The sequence below is a fragment of the Tamandua tetradactyla genome, chromosome 12, assembly GCF_023851605.1.
Source record: "Tamandua tetradactyla isolate mTamTet1 chromosome 12, mTamTet1.pri, whole genome shotgun sequence".
Lineage (NCBI taxonomy): Eukaryota > Metazoa > Chordata > Mammalia > Pilosa > Myrmecophagidae > Tamandua > Tamandua tetradactyla.
Genome location: NC_135338.1, coordinates 100,331,788 through 100,352,605, shown reverse-complemented (window position 1 = coordinate 100,352,605; position 20,818 = coordinate 100,331,788). Strand labels below are relative to the sequence as shown.

Below are 20,818 nucleotides of genomic sequence, written 5' to 3'. Positions count from 1 at the left end.
TCAGCAGGTCCGTGGGGGGCTTACCGAGCACCCAGCTCAGTGCCAGGCGTTCCGAAGCTCTTTCCGGAATGGGTCCCTGCAGAGACGCTTCTCTTGAGCTTTCCATCGCAGGGGTTTTGGTGCCTCTGTCTGCACAGTCAGACCACTGGACTGCAGAGCCCCAAGATCCTGCCTTAATGAGCCTGGCAGCTGAAACGGGCTCACCAGCCTTTCCCCATCTCTCTCTCGCTTGCTTTCCACCCGCGAACCCTCACGGCATGGCTCTAGCCCGTTTCACAGCCAGATGCGCCCCGTGTGGCACTGAAGGTGACACGGCTCCACTGGAGAGATGCATGGCTGCCCGAGACCCGTCCTTGGTCTCACCACTGCCCTGCTTGGACTCCCCAGTGCTGCAGCCTGATGGCTGCTTTTTAGAAGCAGATCATAGCATTTTACGCCTTTATGGGGCTCACCGTTAGATTTAGAATAAAACTCAAACTCTTTGCCCTGCCTTGAACCCCTGAGCTGTGTGGCATCTTCACCTCTGGCACTGTTTTCCTGTTACCCTCAGTGACTCCGCTCAACAGCACTGCCCCCTTTTCTAAACCCCCTTTTCTGAACCCCCAGCCTTGTTTGTGCCCCGGGACCTTTGCACTTGCTCTGCCCTCTGCCTCCTCTCTGGGACTTCCCATGACTGGCACCCTGCCATCCGCGTGTTTGGCGATGACCCTGTGTCCAGGACACCTTCCTGCCCCCACCCCCCACCCATGCCACCCACTTCACTCTCTAGTGTAGATTTCTGTTGAGTTCTTTCACACCACCTGCCTTACTCTGATGTTATCGTGTTTGTTTTCTTGTTTATTTCTCCTCTGTAATCTAAGCGCCTAGAGGCGGGGGACTGCCTGTGTCTTGCTCACACTTTAACCCCCAAGAGTTTAGAACAGTGCCTGGCCATAAACTCTCAGTAAATATTTATTCAGTGAGTGAACCTTCTTCTCCTTACGGAGCTTTAATTTCCTTCTCTGCAGAATGGGGTCGCGCCTTCCTCTTGGGATAATTGTAAAGATTAAATGCAACCGTAGGTTTGACTGCAGTGCCACTGAGCATTGGTGTTTCAGATGAAGCCCAGACTTAAGACCCCCCCAAAGCCTGGAAGGGGCTCCGCTTCCCCGTGCATGAGGCGGGAACATGAATGCCGCCCTCCCTGTGGCTGTCGGGGGAATGAGGACGTGCACGTGTGCTGCTGGTGTGGCGCCCAGCACGCAGCATACGTGCCGTTGAGTGCGCAGCCCTGTGACCTGGGCATGTTAAAAATGGCCCACCAATGGACGTTTCCTGAGAAAAGCTCCCCATCACGTGACGCATGGTGTGGACACAGGAGGTCTGTCCCGTACACAGGGGTGGCTGGTGGCACGGCCGCTGGCCGTGGACAGGCTCTAAGTCTCTACAGTGGCCACCAGCCACGTGTGGCTACTGAGCACTTGAAATGGGGCCAGTGTGACCAAGGAGCTGAATTTTAAAATCGTACTTGGTTTAAATTTAAATTTAATAGTCCTGGGTAGGCAGTGGCCGCCCGACTGGGCAGCGTGAACTTGTTGACTTGCTCCTGCCAGCCGCTGTCAGAGGGTCTCTGCTGCAACCCCAAGAACCCGCAGCTCTTCTGTAACTCTCCTCCGCCCCCCGGAATTTGATTGCTCAGCTCTGAGCCCCCCAAGAATATCTCTGTGAATTTATCTTCATTGACATGAAACTATCTGCATGTATGAGAGAGGAGAACAGTGATGAAATGAACACTTTTGATTTTCAAGATCAAGAATTCAAATCCTGCCAGAGACCCGCAGTGCCCAACCGTGGATGTCTGGACGTCTGCCCACCATGAGCCCGGGCGGCTGCAGGATCCAGTCCGGCGTGTCTCCAGCCCAGAGGAACAGCCGCAGTTGTCCGGAGAGCTCTGGCCAAAGCTAGGCTGTCACTGTTCATCCCGAGACTGCCGGTGACCAACTTGCCTGGCACATTGCGGCGTCAGGAGTTTTGGATGAATGAATGAGCAAGTGATTGTTAGTTCCAAAAGAAAACCAGGATTTTGAACATTAGTTTGTGACTAATGACAATTCCGGAAATAATCTGATGAAGATGAGTGCGTAAAAAGCAATAATCCTGTCTTGATGAATTCAGAAGGTCGTAAACATCTGTTTTATGTTTCTGAAGAATGGAACAAGTATTAGAATTCTGAAGGAAACGATGTAAGTTTGAAAGAGTTTTCCGTTTGATTTACATGAGTACTTTTCATCCTGTAATCAGAATTTTTTGGTTTGATTTCATTTTGGAAGTTTTAATTTGTCTTTAGAAAGCGGTGCTATAATTTTACTACATTGTGGAATTTTAAGATGAGTGGAAAAATCCAAGGATATTGGAAGTTTTCTGAGACACTGTAATTAGCATCTTTAAGTTCATAAATCATTCATCTGAGAGTATTTCCATAGATGTTTGTAATGAGCTTTATTAAACCATATTCAAATGGGTTCATGTGCAACCATGTGAATGTTTCTGATAAAGCAGCTTTCGTATCACAGACTTACAGATAAAACTGCTTAAAAGCCAGTCCGAGCTGGCGGCTTCTGGGACCGCAGGCCCTAGGGTGCCGTGAGGGGCTTTGACCCAGGCAGGGTCAGCCTCTGGGGGCCTCTGGAGGGCGGGCTCGGGGCGACCGAGCTCGGAGCAGAGATTGCAGTTGCTGCTGACACCGAGCAGTGCACGGCACAGCCCCCGCCAAACAAGGGAGGGTCCAAGAGAGGGACCCCGAATTCAGTAACAGGGGGTACAGAGGGTACGGCTCTGTCTCCGGCTGTGGGGCACGCTGGGAAGTGTCCCCTTCAGGCTGCTGTGGCTGTGGCTGCGGCCGGCCAGCCGAGGTGGGCTGAGCATCCTGGAGCCCTGCAAATGGCAGGGGAGGGAGCAGGGCCTCAGCGGCTCTCCTGTGACTCAGGCTGGTCCTGTTCTCCAGATGCACAAGAGTGGGAACTTACTTCTGGAGTTCCAGCATCTAGTTCTTAAGAGTGAATGGCATCTCGAGGGACGTGATCCAAAATAAAAAGCTCTTCTCCTGTTAAGACATCTCCTTCCAACCAGCCGAGGTTGTGCGACGTCTTGGCTCAGGGCCGAGGCTGCCAGGAGCTGGTGGGGACATGTGCCTTGGTCTGGCTGGCTGCAGGATTTGAAATGCTCAACAACGCATTAGGGGTGCCACAGGCTAAGCCCTGGGAGCCTTTTAAAACTGTTGTTTTGACCATGTAGAATGTAAATTAAACCATTGCTCGTCTCTATACTTTAACTTCCATTCAAAATACGTATCTTATTATGTGTATAGGTATAGCGATAGAGGGACGTGTGTTCCCATGTTTAGTGCATTTGCACGTACATATAGACACAGCCCAGGCAGATCTGTGGGTCTACAGGGCAGTCATTCCAGTAGACACTCTAACCGAAAAGTAAAATATTTTCTGGCATTGGAGCCATGTTTCTCAATCGTTTTTTCATTACTAAAAACCCCCAAGAAGAACTGTCAGACGTTTTTCCTAATAGTATACCCCCAAAGAGATTTTAGTGTCATGCCCCGTACTGCATCTCTGGCTATATGTGTGTATATCTGTGCTCATACACAAAAAGAGTAATATTTCACTCTCACTGAGAGTCAGTGCTCGCCCCTGGGATTGGCAGCTCCTGGTAAGAGGGAATGCGTTATTAGGAAGAGACTGCCATGGCCCACGTGAGGTTTGTATTATATTTTATGACTTTATAAAGAGCAAAAAAGTTTTCTTCCATGTTTCTTTTTTTTTTAATAGCTTCTTGAAGGGATTGGGCAAAACTGTTGTCATCTGCTGCATCCCTCAGCTACCACTGGACAGTTCTGGACCGTCTGAGACTCTGCATCCAGCCGCAGCGCCATTTGGTCCACCCTTACCCAGAAGAAACTGCAGACCAGTAAATCGTGCGCAGTTTAGCCTGTGTCCACACAGGGTCACTGATTTTTTTTATAGCAGCTTTAATGAGATAGATTTCACATTTCGTACAATTCACCCTTCTGAAGTATGCAACTGAATGAATCGTTTTTAGTATCCACAGAGAGGTGTGGGGCCGTCATCACTAGTCAAATTTAAATTTCATGTTTCAAAAGATGCCATCAAGAAAGTGAGAAGAGGGCAGGCCATGGTGGCTCAGCAGGCAAGAATGCTCGCCTGCCATGCCAGAGGACCCGGGTTCGATTCCCGGGGCCTGCCCATGTGAAAAAAAAAAAAAGAAAGAAAGAAAGTGAGAAGATAACCCAGGAATGGGAGGAAATATGCGCAAAGCATGGGTCTGGCAAGGGACTTTCACCTAGAGTAGAGACGCCCTCAGGGCTCAGCCCTCAGAAGACAAGGAGCCGGATGATAAAATGGACAAAGATCTGAACACACATTTCTCCAAAGATGTGCAAATGCCGGTAAGCCTGTGAAAAGATGCTCATCTCCTCAGGTGTCAGGGAAGTGTCATCTGAGACGCAGCGACACCCTCACCGCGTGAGGGTAACTCACCAAATGGGCAGCTCAGGGTTGGTGGGGTGGGACGTTCCGAAGCTGGGCCTCCGGCCTGCAGGGAACGTGCAGGGGGCAGGTGCTGGAACCGCCCGGCAGCTCCTCAGAAAGTTAAGCGTAGAGCTGCCCTGTGATTCAGCAGTTCCACTCCTGGGAACATACCCAGGGGAAACGACATGTGTCCATGACAGCCTGTGCGTAAGATTTCATTTGGAGCTCACGAGGTGTTCTGAAATGAGATTGTGTCGGGGGTTCCGTGACTCTGAGTGTACTGAGAATTACTGAGCTGTACACTTTAAAGGGATGGAGTATATGGTGTGTGAATTATATCTCCGTAAAGCTGCTTAAACAGAAGATGAAAACCAGTGAATACTCCCCTCGCCTTCCCTACCCCTCCCCACAGCCTCTGGCAATCACTAATCTGTTTTCTCGCTCTGGATTTGCCAGTTCTTGATGTTTGATGCACATGGGGGCTTACAACATGTAAGCCCCCGTTTACACTGGCTTCCCTCACTTAGCATGGTGTTTTCAGGGTCCATCCACGTTGTGGCACGTAGCAGCGTTTCATTCCTTCTAGTGGCTGATTGGTGGCTGTCCCACACTTTGCTTCCCCATTTGCCAGCTGAAGGACATTTGGGTTCCCCAGTTTCCACTTTTTGACTGTTCGTGAACGATGCTGCTGGGAGCATCGTTTTCTTAGTGTGTTCCTAGAGTGCAACTGCTGGGTCATATGGTAACTCTAGGTTTCATTTTTTGAGAAACTGCCAGACTGTTTTCAAAAAGTGGCTGCACCGTTTTACAATCCTGTCAGCAACTGGTTTAGTTTTTAGTGGTGGCCGTATCCTCCGTAAAGTGAGTTTCCTGAGTCCGTGGCCAGGTCCCCCCCTCCCCCCAGGCAGGCCCTCACAGCTCTTAGTTGGCAGGTGAATTCTGGAGCTTCCTCATCCCCTTTGCCCGGACACAGAGGCACCCACCACTTCAGAGGCGCTCATGACTCAGCCCCAGCCAGGGGCTCTCTCGGGCCTAGCACCTGCCGGGGTTTCCCTCTGTAATAACTGATCCCTCCTCGGCCTCTGTCCCCTGTGCAGGGGCTCCCCTCAGACGTGCAGGTGAAGCTCTGCTCTGTCAACCAGACCTGCCTGCATGCGTCCACCCTCTCCTCCGTGTGCCGTGTATCCCACATCCCCCAGACCCGGCCTGTGCCCCCAGGGCTGCGAAATCGTGTGCCGGTCCCCTCGGCTCAGGTCCTTCTCCCTCTCGCTTCTTCCAGGCTGGCCCTTGGGGACCTCGCGGGCGCACTGCAGAGGCCGCCTGGCAGACTTGGGGGAAATGTGCCCATGTGCCCTTTGGGTGCCCTCAACAGGGCAAGATGCTCCCTCCCTACCTGGGCGCGTTTCTTTCATGGTGAAATGCCGTGACCGTGACCACGCTCCCGGGGCCTGGCACGGATGGGGGACTGCCGGGAGGAGGAAGACGTCCCTCTCCTTAAGGCGCGCAGCCCCACAGGGCGTGGCAGCGCCGCGGACTCCTGTGCTCTCCTCTCTTGCAGGCGGTCGGCTGTACTCTGAACTGCAGCTGCCAGAGCTTCACACCTGGGAAAGTAAACCGTCGTCAGTGCGAGCAGTGCACACACGGATGGGTGGCCCACGGTAACGCACTGTCCCTCTCCTGCCCGGACTTTCCCTCTAGATAACTTTCAGTTACTCAGGTACTAATCCACCAAGAATAACAGCTGACAGTATGGGTTACATTTACATTTATTAAATTGCATATGCCATTAAATAGTATATATTTTTTAAGTCCTCCTCACTCCTTCCTGTCTGTGGCGCGTGCATCCTGAGGAGGCCACAGTAACGGGAGGGAAGTAGGGTCCCCGCAGCGCGTGTTTTCAGCTGTCGTGTGAGTAACTTGGAGCCTGGTTCTGTTAGGGATTTCCACCAGCTGCATGTTTTTTCGGTTGGAGCAGAGAACTGGGAGTTAGTGCAGCCTCCTTCCCGCGCAGTTTCTCCTAAAAGCGGCCCTTCTTCTCCGGTTTATTTTGCAGCCCTGAGCCGGCTGCGGCCGCCGCCTGCGTGGCCGCCGGGCCCGGTGGAGGTCGTGCAGTCCAGCGTGGTGCTGGGCCTCGGCAGCCTCGTGCTGTACGGGACGCGTGCCATCCCCGTGCGCCTGAAGATCCTGCTGGACCGGCTGTTCGGCGTGCTGCAGCAGGACGAGGTGCTCCGCATCCTGCACGCCCTGGGCTGGACGCTGCCCGACTACGTCCGCGGCTACGCACTGCAGGTTGGGAGGCCCTCCCCCGCGATCCCCGGGACCCCTGGGACGCTTCTGCTCTGCGGCCGCCGCCAGGGCCGCCCCCCTCTGGGGTGTTCCTCTCACCACTGGGCCCTCCACCCCACGGTCTCGGGGGGCCCAGCACTGACCCGAGGTTTCAGTGAGACGCCGGGCCCGGCACGCCGGCCACGTCCTCCAGCTTTGGCGTCACCAGCCAGCTTTTCCGCGGTGAACACCTTGCTCCTTCTTGGGTGCTGCCTCTGTTTCCTTTATTCTCCCCAAACTACCCAACGACACGGACTTCGTGAGGCTCCTGAGGGGAGAAAGGGCACCGGTTACGAACCTCACAGCCCCCCTTCCCCTCCTTCGTGCCCTCTGCCGCCCCCCCCCCCCCGCCGCCGCCTTGCCCTCCGGGGGTGCTACCCCTGGGGTACTTCGCTGCACTCACGCTCGTGCCCCTTCCCTCTCTCCCTGCACCTCCTCTGGCCGCCTTATTTGTTCCCTTCTTCGCGTCTCTCCTCTCTTCATTTTATAGGGTAGTTTTACCCCCGTCCAGACCATGCTATGGGGCAGGCCTTGTGTTTCCTATACCGAACAGCGTTTTTCTAGCAAAGAGCATTTTTCCTTTATGAATTGCATCATTACTCTGACAAACGAAACTGCTACGGCTTGTTTTTCTTGCCACCAAGTCAGCTGACTTTAGTAAAAGAAAATTCTAATGAAATGACAGAGTGAGTCTGTGTCCCAGACTAAGGCAAACTTCAGGTAGGCCTGACTGAAGAGATCAGGTGTGTCCTCAAAACAAATACTAATAACTGCCCTTTCTGGACCTCACCCCTTTCCCAGGCTTGATGCCTCTTGCCCCAAGAAAGGGTTTATAAAGGTGATATAATTCCCATTTTCCACCGGAAATCTGGACCCACGTCTGTCTCACTCTAAAGCCCATAACCTTTCCCTGGAAACATGTTTGCTCACCTCATCAGGCCCCCCAGCTGGCTAGAAACAACCTTTTATGTAGAATACATTATGATCTTACATTATGACATAGATCAATATTTAATGCTCCTGATAATCTTGCTTTCCAGTGTTAGGATTAAAAATATGGAATCAATTACCTTGAACCCTATTGCATGAAAAATTTATGATGTTACATTCCTCATCATCTTTGAAACTCTTACATGCACTGTGAAAAATCTCAGTAGGCCATCAAATACATGTTCTGTGATAAAATATTTATTGTAGTTTTGGGAAAAGTTAGGCCTGGCTCGAACTTGAAAGCTCTCCAACACTCCCGTGTAATGATGGCAGCTCCGCTTTGTGAGCACGGCCAACGGATCAATACAAGGGTCATTTGTTTTCTGATGTTCGTTGCTTGGAAGATTATTAAACTTCCTGCAGATGAGTGCTTGAGCCGAGTCTAGGTCTGACTGTTCTTTCTGTGCTCTTTAGATAAAGAAGTCACTGTTGTTCAAATAGTACATATTTTAATTTTAGTGGGGAAAATGATGCCTAATGCAGCAGCACCAACTGGTCTGAAATAAAGTAGAAAATAATCATCCAATTTCCCTGGCTTGGGCCTGAGTCAGATAACACTGTTCCCTTCTCTTGGCGCAGAGGTAGGACACCTCCTTAGGAGTGTGCGGTGACTGCCCACGCAGAGGCCCTGGTGGGGGGGGGGGGCTGGCCTCCCAGCCCGGGCTCCCCCCCAGGGCAGCCTGCTCTGCTAGGTGCCCACGGGCCCTGCAGGCTCGGGGCCCTGGCCGTGAGCCTCCTGGAGGAGAGGGTCCAGGCGCACACAGTGCCCGCCTCTCACCTGCCGTCTGGGTTTGGGTCTAGGACGCGTCTGGAAGGGTGCTGGACCACTGGAGCATCATGAGCACCGAGGAGGAGGTGGCCGCCCTGCAGCAGTTCCTGCGCTTTGGGGAGACCAGGGCCCTCGCGGAGCTCATGGCCGTTCAGGAGCAGGAAGAGCAGCCCCTCGTCCTGCCACCGCCCACGGCCAGCGTGGACATCAGGGCCTTCCTCGGGAGCTGTAGCCCGCGGTTATCCGGCGTCCCCACGCCCATGGACAAGGGGAGCCCCAGCAGCCTGCACCCCTTCGAGACCCTCATGAACGGCATGGCCCTCATGCTGCCTCTGCCGCTCTTCAGCACGGTACCTCCTGCGCTCGCGGGGCCCCTGCCCGAGCAGTACGTGCCCGAGCCGGCGCAGGACCCCTTCCCGGGCCCCAGGCCCGAAATCCATGCGCCCTTCCCCGACGGCAGCTTCTTCGCGCCCAGCCCCGCTCCATTCCAGGGCGAGGAAGAGCAGGGCCTCGGCAGCCCCGACCCGGCGCCCCAGCAGCAGGACGGCGCGCGTTTCGGCGCCCACAGGACGCAGCTGTCCCCAGGGGCCAGAGCCAAGTCCGAGCGGCCCGGCCTGGGTACCAAGAAGGGCCGGGTGTTCTGCACGGCCTGCGAGAAGACCTTCTACGACAAGGGCACCCTCAAGATCCACTACAACGCCGTGCACCTGAAGATCAAGCACCGCTGCACCGTGGCCGGCTGCAACATGGTGTTCAGCTCGCTGCGCAGCCGCAACCGCCACAGCGCCAACCCCAACCCCCGGCTGCACGCGCCCACCAACCGCAACTGCCGGGACAAGGACCTCCGGGGCGGCCCGGGCCCCTGCAGGCCCCTCCCCGGCTGCCCCGGCGGCGCGGGGGCCGATGGCCAGGCCCCGCCCGTCCTCCCGGGCGCCGGGCAGCTCGGCGTGCTCGCACCCCGCCTCAGGACAGTGCAGCCGGTGCCGCCCTTCTCCCGGGGCGCCCCTGCCGAGCTGCCGCCCTCGCCCCCGGCCCGGGCCGCCCTCGCCCCTGAGTGCCGGGGGATCTTCGAGACGTCCCCCGAGGCCACGCCCAAGAAGAAGTCGCGCAAGTCCAGCATGCCGGTCAAGATAGAGAAGGACGCGGGGGCTGAGCCCAGCGGGCCCCGAGGCCGCAGCCCGGAGAGGGAGGCGGCACCGAAGCCGGCGGTGGCCGTGCTGCCCCGGGGCCCGGGGGGCCTCGAAGGCCGCCGGGCGCTGGGGACGGGCCCCGAGTGCGCCGAGCTGTGGCCACCGCTGCTGGCCGGGGGTCTGCCGAGCGCCCTGGCCGCTGGGGCCGCGGCTTCCCCACGCCCGCCGGGCGCGCGGGCCGGCCCGAGGGAGGAGCGTCGACCCTGCGGCCCCGGCCAGGGCAGCCTGCGGCCGGCAAGCGGCGGGAAGGCGCCGCGCAGAGCCACGCATGCCGGGGACGTGCCGGTGGGCACCGCCGGAGCCGCCCACGCCACCGCCCCACCCCGCAGGGGCAGGCACAGGTAAGGCGTCCCGCGCAGCCTCGCCCTCCGGGGCCTTCAGTCCCCAGGCCCCGAGCCCACCTCCTGCAGGTCCCATGTGAGGCCCCGCGAGAGACCTGCCTGGCTGCATTTCACGCGCGCTCCCCCGGGCCCTCGCGGGTGGTGCGCCACGAGCACCGTCGGGCAGCCTGACCCGTGTGCCTCGAGTTTCAACCCCAGAATCTAGACCCGCTTGGAGGGGTCACAAATGGCCCCTGACCTGAAATGATGGGAGGTCACTTGTCATCTTTTTTATTATTATTTTTTTTAAGTTTCTTTGTGTAAATTTTTATAGATTTCAATCCGGGCACATTAATGGGCTCATTGCAGGCACATTAGCATAATATTGCAGGAGCCCGAGAAACTCTGAATTCAGAGAACCCCCTGGGGCTCAGGGAGGGGGAAGAAGGGGCAGCCCGGGCAGGAGCTGTGATGGCTGCAGCCCCCACCCCACCCCCAGTGTCCTCCAACCTTTATTTCGCGATCGGAAGGCCATTTCGCGCCCGTGTTCTCTGCCATATTTGAAAGGCAGAAGCGGATCTTGATTGAATAAAATGTTGAGATATCCAAGGATGCAGGCAGGGGACGGGTTTCCTCAGTCTGTGACGTGTAGGTGAAAGACGAGAGGTCTGTTTGTCTGTCCTGGTTGTCATGACGCACGTGTGGTCTACGCAGCGCCCGGGAGCAGAGCTCGATGCCTGTCCCAGGGCCCGCGGTCTTCCGGTCGCCTCTCACTGGCCCTTGTCTCAGTGCCCTGCAGCCAGGGGACCGCAGCCTGCCCGGGATAGCGCATCTCCCCAGACGTGACGTCACAAATGCCAGCTCATGGGGCATTTGTGTGGACACACCCGTGTGCCCCAGCCAGCTCGGCCCGTCCGCTGTGCAGCGTCCAGTGCATTGGGAGGAAGGAGAGATTTAGACCCATAGCATCCTGCAGTGGACAGTGGGCTCAGGGGCGGGCTTGTCCTTAGCAAAGCAATTAGAGCCCAGGTGGCCTTAGTAAAGTTACTGTTTCTGGGGCTGGGCGCCCCCCGCCTGGATCCCCTGTCAGCGAACGCCCAGTGTCTCCCCTTCTGAGGGACCGAGTAAGGGTCCATGAGGAAGCTGCTGTTAGGAGCATCGTCCGAACGGTCAGATTATCCTTGATAGCTGTGATAGTGTCCTTGCCTGCAATATCTCTCAAATTACAAGGCCTGTCGAGTTCAAGATGCTTTAATATTTTATATTTATTTTTGTTGTGTATTTAATATTTCCTTATTTTCTGACCTAATTTTAGACCCGCATCTCCTTTTCCACCACAGACAAGCACCTTGTATCCTTCATTAAAACTACTAATTTAGTACTCCAGGACTTGGGATGCATTTTACCAGCAATCTGAGATAAAAGTGACAGGATTTTAAATAGGACCCTGTGGGCAGGCCCACAGCCGTGTGAGCGGAGATGAGAAACATGTCAGGACAAGGACCACCAGTGTTCCCTCTCTGAGCCTCTGCTACTGCACCAGCAAACACTGGGACCCACCAAGGGGGCCTGACAGCAACCTGGGTACTTAGCCAACAGGTGCTGACTCCGCTCCTTCTGTGCTGGGTGCCGGGGACACAGGCCTCGCCCACAGCAGCCCTGGGTGCAGAGGGGACCCAGGCCTGTAAACACACAGGTGTGGGGAGCGTGAGGATGGGGAAAACCTGGGTTGCTGGAGGCACATGGGAGGGCCCAGCCGGGCGTGGTGAGAAGTTAGGGAAGGCTTCCTGGAGGAAGGGGTGTGTCTAAACCAGCAGCTTCTAAACTTTTGGGTCTCATGACCTCTTTATAAACTTTTTTTAATTCATTACTTTTAAAAAAAGTTTTTATTAGAGAAATTGTGGGTTTACAGAAAAATCGTGCATAATATGCAGGATTCCCATATTACCACCCCATCGTTAACACCCAGCATTGGTGTGGTGCATTTGTTACAATCGATGAAAGCACACTTTTACAATTGTACTAGTTACTATAATCCATGGTTTAAGTTAGAGTTGTTTGTATAATGCTGTTTCATGGACTTTAAAAATATTTTTATTCTGTTTCCATATAGGCAATATAAAATTTCTCCTTGTAGCTGCATTCAGGTGTATATTTCAGTGCTGTTAATTGCATTCACAGTGCTGTGCTGCCTTCATCGCCACCATCACCTAAACGTTTCCATCAGCCCAAATAGGAGCCCTGCACGTTCTTTAAAAGAAAATAACTTTTACAGAGAGTTGTAAAACCTGAGGACCCTCAAGAGCTTTTGTCTATTTGAGTTACTGGATTAGAAATTAAAAGTGAAAAAAAAAGATGAAAAATGACACTTTTCAAAACAAAAATTTAATGAGAGTGGCCTTGTTTTGCTATTTGGGAAATTTCTGTAATGTCTGGCTTAAGAAAATATGGCAGGATTTTCACATCTCTGCCTTCAATCTGGAAATCACCGTACACTCCTGAGAGAATGAGCAGGAAAAGGCAGTGTCTTAGTGTCATTATGGAAATAATAACTTGTTGACTTGCTGGGACCCCTGGGGGTGCCCAGACCACACTTTGAGAGCCTCTGGTCTCAGCTGCTCTAAACAGAAGCCATGGGAAGAGTTGGAGGCGGAGGTAGAGGGGGAAGGGAAGAGATGCAGGCACAGCTTTAGCAAGTCCGGAAGCAGAAAGCTGGGCTCGTGGTCCAGAGTTTTGCGTTGTGGTAGTGGCCGGCCCAGGGGACGCAGCGCCTCAGGAAGTGCATGGGACTCTCTGAAGCTGGGGCGAGGGAGCAGTGAGCGCAGGGCAGAGAGCTTTGCTTGGTTGCGGCAGAAACCTCTCTGCGCAAGGTGCCCGTGATGCGTGTGTCCGACACTTTCCACCTGCTTGTGTGTGCTGGAGGCTCTGTGTCAGTCTGGTTTCTGTTGGCACACGTCCCCTTCAGCCTGCGGTGCTGACACACTCACAGGGTGGACTTAGAGTTGAGAAGAGCTACGTGCAAAGTGGGTGATCAGGAAGTGTCATTCTGATCATGTCCAGATATAATGTGGAAGGGGGAGAAGAGAGGTGTAGAATGGCACATTTTATGCGCTTTCTGATGTGATTAAGCACGCGCAGCATGTCTGCGGAGACTTAGAAGAGAAAATTCAGTTTTTGGCTATTTTGGTGAGCTGTTTCTCCCAGTTTGGCCCTGGCAGTCCCCTGCTCTGTGTGTGGGGATGGGCTTTCCCCGTTCAGAATCTCTCCCACCACTTCTAAGGCCGTGGCCCTCAGTAAGGGCTAGTTTCGCTTGTGGGGGGTCAGCAGGGATCTCCGAGCAAGACTGACATTGATTGACAGGCTGCATGCAGACGTGTGTAGGGTGCAGGCCCATCACCCTCACTTCAGAGCAGTCACTGGATGAGGGAGTGGGTGTGCTGCAGCTGCAGCGTCTCTGAATGGTGTGTCGGGAACCACACTCAGCATGCGCATGGGCACACACACATACACAATTTGTAGCCAGATTTTCATGCACACCTTGGGACCCCTGGAGTGTTGGGTAGAAGAGCTGTGATGCAAGCTGCAAAATCTGCAATTTTCAATTTTCTAGTAATTGCATTAAAAAAGTAAAAAAAAAAAAAGCAGGTGAAGTAAATTTGAATATCTTTTATTAAATTCATCCTGTCTAAAATATTCTCATTTCAGTCTTTGACAGCAGAACCCCAGGCGGCCCTTTAGGCGCTGTGGACGGCAGTGGCTGTCGTATTGGACAGGGCAGCTCTAGAAGACACGTCCTGGCTTTGTGGAAATAAGCCCTCTGCTTAGCCGTATGGACCGTGGCCAGTTTTCTCCTGCGGGCTGGCCTCGCTGAGGTGGCCCAGCTGTCCTCTTAGATGAGCAACAGGAAGTGGCACGTCAGGCAGGCGGCGGGGCTGGGGGCTGGGCCCTGCCGTTCCCGCAGCCCCCGGACCCTCTCCTGGAGCTCCCAGTGTCTCCGCTCGGAGTGCCAAGTCCTTCTCAAGCAGCCCCCCGTGCTAACCATCCTTTCACTCTTTCAGACACAGCTCAGACCTGCAGCTCCCCCAAAAGCTCTTCACCCAGGAAGCCCTGCAGGGCCGTGGGGACCAGCCCTGGGCCACTCGCCTGCCGCCACTCATCTTCGGGGGCGCCGGCCGGGTGGGCAGCGTGCTGGACCCGCCGACCCCCGAATGCGGCGCCGGGCCCCTGGGCGAGGACATCGTCCTGGACCTGAGCACCGCCTCGAGTGCGAGGTCGGACAGCAGCAGCCGCTCCTCCTGGGGCTCGGACGGTGCGAGCGAGGCGGGTGACAGCGACGTGCCCGGGGACGAGGGAGTTGCCTTGCGGGTCCTGACGGAGCCGACCGACCGCGGCCTGGCCAGCCTGCCCCCCGGGCTGCCCATTACCCGCCCCCTCTGCCAGGAGACGTGCCGTAGCAGGGGGACTTTGAGGGCCCGCCACAGGGCGGTGCACCTGCGCCAGCTGCACGGGGGCCAGGGACCGGGCGGCAGCGCCCGCCTCTCCCCCCCCAGCCCGAGCCCCAGCCTGCACGGGGGCCCCCCGCCCGGCCCTCTCCCATGACCACTGGACGCGTGTGCATTGCCATCCAGGTGTACGGCCCAAAGGAATGCTTCTAACCCACACCCCACGGGGCAAGCCAGGTGTCAAAACACGGACTTCATTTGACCTTATAGTTTCTGTGGCAGGACGCGCCAGTGCAGAGCCCTGGGGGCCGTTCCCATCAGGCCGCCTTCACTCGAGGTCTGCCACTCATCAGATGGACACTTAGAGAAGCTCCGTTCTTCACATTTGTTTACATGCCCCCAGGTCCTGGGGGCGGGGGGTGTCCAGGTCTGCAGATCGATGAGGGCCTGGGAGTGGGGGCTCGAAGTGAGGCGGAGCTCGGGCCACGTGTGCGTCCTGGAGAAAGAGACTTGGCAGGAGAGACAGGTCCATCCCAGGGCTCCACTGCCGGTTCCTCCTTTAATCCCTCCAAAACCCACACTTGAGGTTGGGAAAGCAATGTTTTGAGGTCATCCCTCCATTTGGAGTAGCGGATTGCTTTTCGATTATTTTTTAAATTCTGACATCTCATACACTGCCCCAGGGAGTCCTTAGGAGAAGTGAGATTGGCCTCTGACATGCCCGCTGTGAATTCTGATCTGTAACACCCTTCCGGGGGGGTTTGGGGGCTCATATTTCATGCACTTAAAAATAGCGGTCACCCTTGTCATTGAAAGTGATTTGCAAGTCTGTGTATGTGCTGACACGCCCAGTATACTCTGCAGGATCTCTGCTCCAAGGCAGAACAGGTGACAACCTGAACCCCAAACCACAGCCCGTTTCTTCAGGTGAACTTCAGAGTCTGCTCATTTTGACCCCCACCCGTGGAAGTGCACGGCTCGATCCCAGCAGGTTCGTGTGTTCTGCCAGAGCTTTTGGAGGACGCAGTTCCTACAGCTGTACCTTCTCATCGTCACTGGATCTCTCAGTCTTCCTCCTTTTATAAATGTGCAAACATGTAAGGTTGGGACGAGCTTGCACGCTTACTTGGTAGAAAGGAAAGTATGATCGTCATCCTGTATGTCTTAATTTTTAACTTATTCTGAAACGTACTTCACACTGCCAACCGCGCTCGCTGTTGTGGAAAGGAGGCTTAGCCAGTCCTGGAAAACAACACCGCCTTCAGAATTTGATGTTTACGCTCTTCTGAAGGCCTGCGGCAGGAAAAAGAAACTGGCTTTGTCTTGAGTTAAAATTAGCCATCATTTAAGTTTATGGTTGATTTAAGTAATAAAAATCATCCTTAAGGAGAAATTAGAGGTTGTAGGAGATATTATTTCTCTGGCCTAAAAGGTGAAAAACATCAACAGCCTGTTACCTATATTTTGATTTAAAAAAAAATAAATATGACAACTTAAAACTTGTCTCTGCTTAAAGTGAGATGTATCTTTCAACAGTTCTGTTATCCAGCTGTTTCATATTCCAGTTTCCCTAAAGTAGAAAAGTTTGTATGCAAATGAGTTTTTATGATTTAATAAAAATGTAAGATACATTTTGTTTAAAAGGGCAAAGCATCTGCAAGAGTGGTTTTGTGTTCTCTCTCTCACACACACACGCACACATTGAAGTTTACAAAGCTGAAAACCCAGAGGTCTGTCAGTTGGGAATAACGTCAGCCACTACTGGCACATCCAGGAAGGAACTGTGGCAATTAATGAGTTCAAAAGGAAGTGAAGGGGTGAAAGGGTAGCTCGGTGGCAGAATTCTCGCCTGCCGTGCAGGAGACCCAGGTTTGATTCCTGGTCCATGCATTTCTCAAATAAAGAAACCAACAAAAACAAACAAGAAGATTCAACAAATAGTGCTGCAATAATGGAAAAAAGAATGAAATGTGACCCCACCATATAACATACAAAAGAAAAAGAAAAAAATGAAGTAGTTACTTCACTGAGGGGGAGGAGGGGCTGGTGTCCATCTTTTCTTTATTTTTTAATATTTTTATTGTAAAAATTTAACATACAAACATGCAAACATTCTTGACAAGCATTCCACACGTGGTGTACAGTCTGTGGCTCACAGTATGTTCACGTAGTTGTGTGTTCATCACCATGATCATTTTTTTGAACATTTGCATCACTCCAGAAAAAGAAAGAAAAAAGATAAAACTCGCACATGCCATACCCATGACCCCTTCCTTGTGAAGCACTAGTATTTCCATCTACTCAATTTATTTAACCTTTGTTCCCCCTATTATTTGCTTATTTTTTATCCATATGTTTTACTCATCTGTCCATACCCTGGTTAAAAGGGGCACCAGACACAGGTTTTCACAATCACACAGTCACACTGCAGAAGCTGTAACTTTACACAGTCGTCTTCAAACATTGAGGCTCCTGGAGCTCAGCTGAGCCATCTCAGGCACTTCCCTGCAGCCACTGCAGTTGGTGTCACTTTTGTCAAGGAAAATACAAAGTAAAGAGATTTTTTAAAAGTACCATTACTATCAAAGGTAAGTCTCATAGCCAGGGCTCAAAACAGAAGATAATAAGTGTTTAAGCGTCTTCTTGCTTTATTAACTATGCAGGATATAAATTTTAAATCTTAAATGCCGGATGTAATTTCGGCCCGGTCCTCTAGCTCTCTGCCTAGCAACATATTCAAGCTATTCCATTGGACCTTTCTGCTCTCAGCTGACCCAATCCCTCGCTGCCACCCCTTAGCCTCCTCACCAATCACGCAGCGCGCCTCCCCTGGTCCCCCCCCATTTTCGCCTCGCCACTATATAAAGCTCTGTACTTCCTCTAATAAACGTTCTGGTGCGTTCGCCTTGCCAGCTCCTCCAGTTCCCGCGAGTCGTTCTTCGTCTCGCCCGCCCTCCAGACCTTCGAGCCCCCGGGACCGGTCGGCTACCGAGTTCCCCCGTCTCGCTGCGAGGAAGACCCCAGGCGGGAGCTAGGGAAAGCTCCTGCACTTAAATATTATGATGTGTGCTCTCTCTCCTTCATCTCTTTCTCTAGCCTTCCAGCCTGTCAATAAGGCACGATCCCATCCACCGTCCGGCCTCCCTCTCAGTTGATGCCCTTGCTTCTGCTCCCTTGGGAGAAAAGAGCCATGGGGGGGGGTGCTTTCTCACCCCCTGCGCCGCAGGGTCTGTCCCAACGGCTGCACTGACCTCTGCTTCCGTGCCCACCCTCGGATGGCCCAAGTGAGCCCCCTCGTAAGTCCCTCAGACCAAAGCCCTCCACCGGCTTCCAGCAACAGTTAGTTTAATGTCCGGACACGCCTGGTGGCCGCCGCGTCCCCCTGGCCGGCTCTGCGTCCTTCTGCCCCCAGCCTCCCTTCACTCCGTCCTTGGTCGCTTTCTCTTCTTCCCCCGCAGCCAGCGCCCCGTCCCGGCCAGGCGCTCCTTCCCACGGCTGACAGCCGGGACGTCCCTGGAGGACAGGGGAGAGGACGGGGCGCCGCGCAGGATGCAGAAAGGACAGACGCCAGAAGTTAAGTGGGGTCAGGGGGGCCAAGCCATCAGGAGCGAGAGCGAGGGCCCCCGATGCGGTGGTGTCCACGCATTTCTCGTGCTCTCACACGGAACTGCTTTGGGGCGTGTAATCAAAGCGAGGTTGTTTTTGAATATCTGTCATGCCCGCAAAGCTACAAAGTTGGGTTCCCAGCTCCTTGTCCCAGGAACCGCTTATTTCTCGCCAGAACACTCTCTAGTCAGGTCTCTTCGGGCTCTGGAGTCAGCGTCCTTGAGGGCGCTTGCTTCAGCAGTTCAGCACACAGCAGGGCTCGGTGCGCCTGTGTCCATGCCCGGGGCCTGTGTCCATGCCCGGGCTGTCAGCCAGCCGCGCGAGCCGTGGGAGAACCGAGTCCAACAGCGACGCCCCGGCCGGGCCGGGCCCCTCCTCCACGCCCTCGCTCACTCCTCCTCATCTGCAACGATTCTGCCCGACCCATCTCTTAGCCGCTTACCCTCCCCAATCTTTCTCATCCGAATAATTAAAAGAAAGAAAAAATAGCCCGCGGTACCCTGATCCCTTCTCGTGTTCCGGTTCTGCTGTGCCCTCCCTTGCACAGCCCAAGTCGTTCTGAACAAAAGGCCTGCGTGTCTCTGCCTCGCCCACAGCCACTGAGCCCCCGGCCCCCAGCTCGCCCTGAAGGCCGCTCTGCACACTCCAGGGGCAGCCGGAGGACGCACCGGGGTCCTTCTTCCTCACTCCCCAGGCACCGGCGACCCTGCTCCCGGCCCGACCTTCTCTCCTGCTGCCAGCGCTGGGTCCGCGCCCTTCCTGGCGTCCTCAGCCCCGCCTGCGCCTGGTTCTCCAGAGTTTCGGCCTCCAGCGCGATCCTGCCAGAGCTGCCCCCTCGGCGGGCCATGCCTGCTGGACATGGAGGAATGATCCACGGCATTCCCAGCTCAACCCGTCCTAGGTTCCCCCCATCACATGCTTCCCTCCCTCTTTCCCGGGATTGAGGGAGCGTGTGGCCAAACCGAGCCGGGCTGCCGAGGCCAGTGCTGCTGCCCCGCTGCCCACGTGAGCCCTGGCCAGGCAGCCCCTTCCCTGGTCCTGCACCCTCATCCACCTCGAGGGGCTGAGAACAGTCTCTGCTCCGCTGGTTGTGGTGGCACCCAGGCTGTGACATGGTACCATGAAGCGCCTGGTACTTTTTTTACTGGTGTCTTTATCGTCACCCCTTTATTACCATGCTAGACTTCTTGACCTCACTCCCAACTGCCAGCATCGGGCACCAGGCCTAACGAGTCACCTGTAAAAACCGCTCTCCAACCTCCCCCTTCATCCTGCTCGTAATCAGTGTCCGATCAGCCAGGTGGACCTCCCTTCTTCCCTCCCTTCCCTCTCGAAGGCTGCTTGGGCAGCTACTACCTTTATTTTGCAATTCCATCCTCCAGATGGCATCTGGAGCGGGTCCCACAGTAGCACAGATGGAGCTGGGTTTCCTTCAGTCGCTTCCATGGCGTCAGGGTAGATCCCAGCAAAGCCAGAGCTGTCCTTCCCGACTGCCCCAGCCTCAGCCATGCCCACCCCTCGCAGCTGTCCACTGGGTCCAGCCTGGTCAGTCCCCTAAGGCCCAGGGGCCTGTGTCACTGTCTCTGCAGGAGCTGCCCCTGCTGTCGCTGACCACGTAACCTTTGGTGGCCTTTGCAGACTCAGCGGGGGCATCGTCACTTCCCGGAAGCCCTGCCTGGCCCCCACTGCCCCTCGTCAGTGCTGAATGAGGCAAGGCCACGCTTCCCCCCTGCTTACGGATTTGCCTCCCCCACACCCCCTCCTCTGGCACCCGCTGGCAGCAGTCACCCCTCACCAAGGGCTCCACTTGTGGTCTCCAGTGGTCAGTCACTGGCGATGCATCAAGAACCCACCTGCTGGGTGCCCAGCGCTGCTGAGGAAAGGGTGATAAATGCAATAGACAGGGTCCCGCCTTGTGAGATTTTGAGTCCAGCAAGGGAGCCATAAAAAAAATTATTCGAGTTGAATTTGCAAGAGAAAGGTCTGTCCTCAACTTCTCCTGCCCGCAGCCCCCTGCCAGACCCACCTGCAAATGTGATCACGGGCAGGGGTCAGGACCTCCCTGACCTTTTGTCTCCAAGGTTGAATGCCGCGTCTCCCATCCGGCCTGTGGCTGCATCACTCCCCTCACCTCCCTCCCAGCTCCAGCCCCCCGGCACCCTGCTGTGTACTTTCTAACTCAGTAGCCCCACTCTTGGAAACCTCCCTCGCTCTCTGAGGACACGAGCTCCCCAGATTCTAGGGGCCATCAGAACTTCAGCTGACAGGGGAGACGGGCCTTGGCTCTTGTTCATAGGGCTCTGAGAGTGTCCCCCCGTAGGCCCGCTGTGACAGGCCACCTGCCCGGGCTGGAAGAGGGTCAGGGACCGCCAGGCATAGTAAGGCCTACCCGGGTATTTTAGGGTGGTTTTACCGAGTGAGCTAGCCCAGCACATCCCAATTTTGTCTGATTTCTTAAAATCTATTGCTGATGGGGAAGTTCATAGGTCACCAATTCTTTTTGTCTTTATTGAGAAAATTCACAACGTAAAATTCATTCTCACCGTTTAAAGGACCCAAATCACAGCGTTGTGCAGCCATCACCACCCTCTGATTCCAGAGCATTTTCACCACCCAAAAGAGCCACGCCGTGGTT

The 20,818-nt window shown here is 54.7% G+C and overlaps 1 protein-coding gene across 1 annotated transcript; it reads left to right on the top strand.

Annotated features, from left to right (window-relative positions):
• Positions 1 to 3,629: 3,629 nt before the first annotated feature.
• Positions 3,630 to 16,080, top strand: BNC1 (basonuclin zinc finger protein 1). Its single transcript, XM_077122333.1, has 5 exons — positions 3,630 to 4,459; positions 6,100 to 6,199; positions 6,595 to 6,830; positions 8,658 to 10,156; positions 14,194 to 16,080. The coding sequence occupies exons 1-5, from the start codon at positions 4,412 to 4,414 to the stop codon at positions 14,732 to 14,734; spliced, it is 2,424 nt and encodes an 807-aa protein (XP_076978448.1). The 5' UTR covers positions 3,630 to 4,411; the 3' UTR covers positions 14,735 to 16,080.
• Positions 16,081 to 20,818: the final 4,738 nt, after the last annotated feature.

Bases quoted from the DNA above. Each gene is read 5' to 3' on its own strand.
- BNC1 (XM_077122333.1), top strand. From the start codon at position 4,412: ATGGACAAAGATCTGAACACACATTTCTCCAAAGATGTGCAAATGCCG. The intron at 4,460-6,099 runs GTAAGCCTGTGA...CCTCTCTTGCAG, and splicing joins CCAAAGATGTGCAAATGCCG to GCGGTCGGCTGTACTCTGAA. The intron at 6,831-8,657 runs GTTGGGAGGCCC...GTTTGGGTCTAG, and splicing joins TCCGCGGCTACGCACTGCAG to GACGCGTCTGGAAGGGTGCT.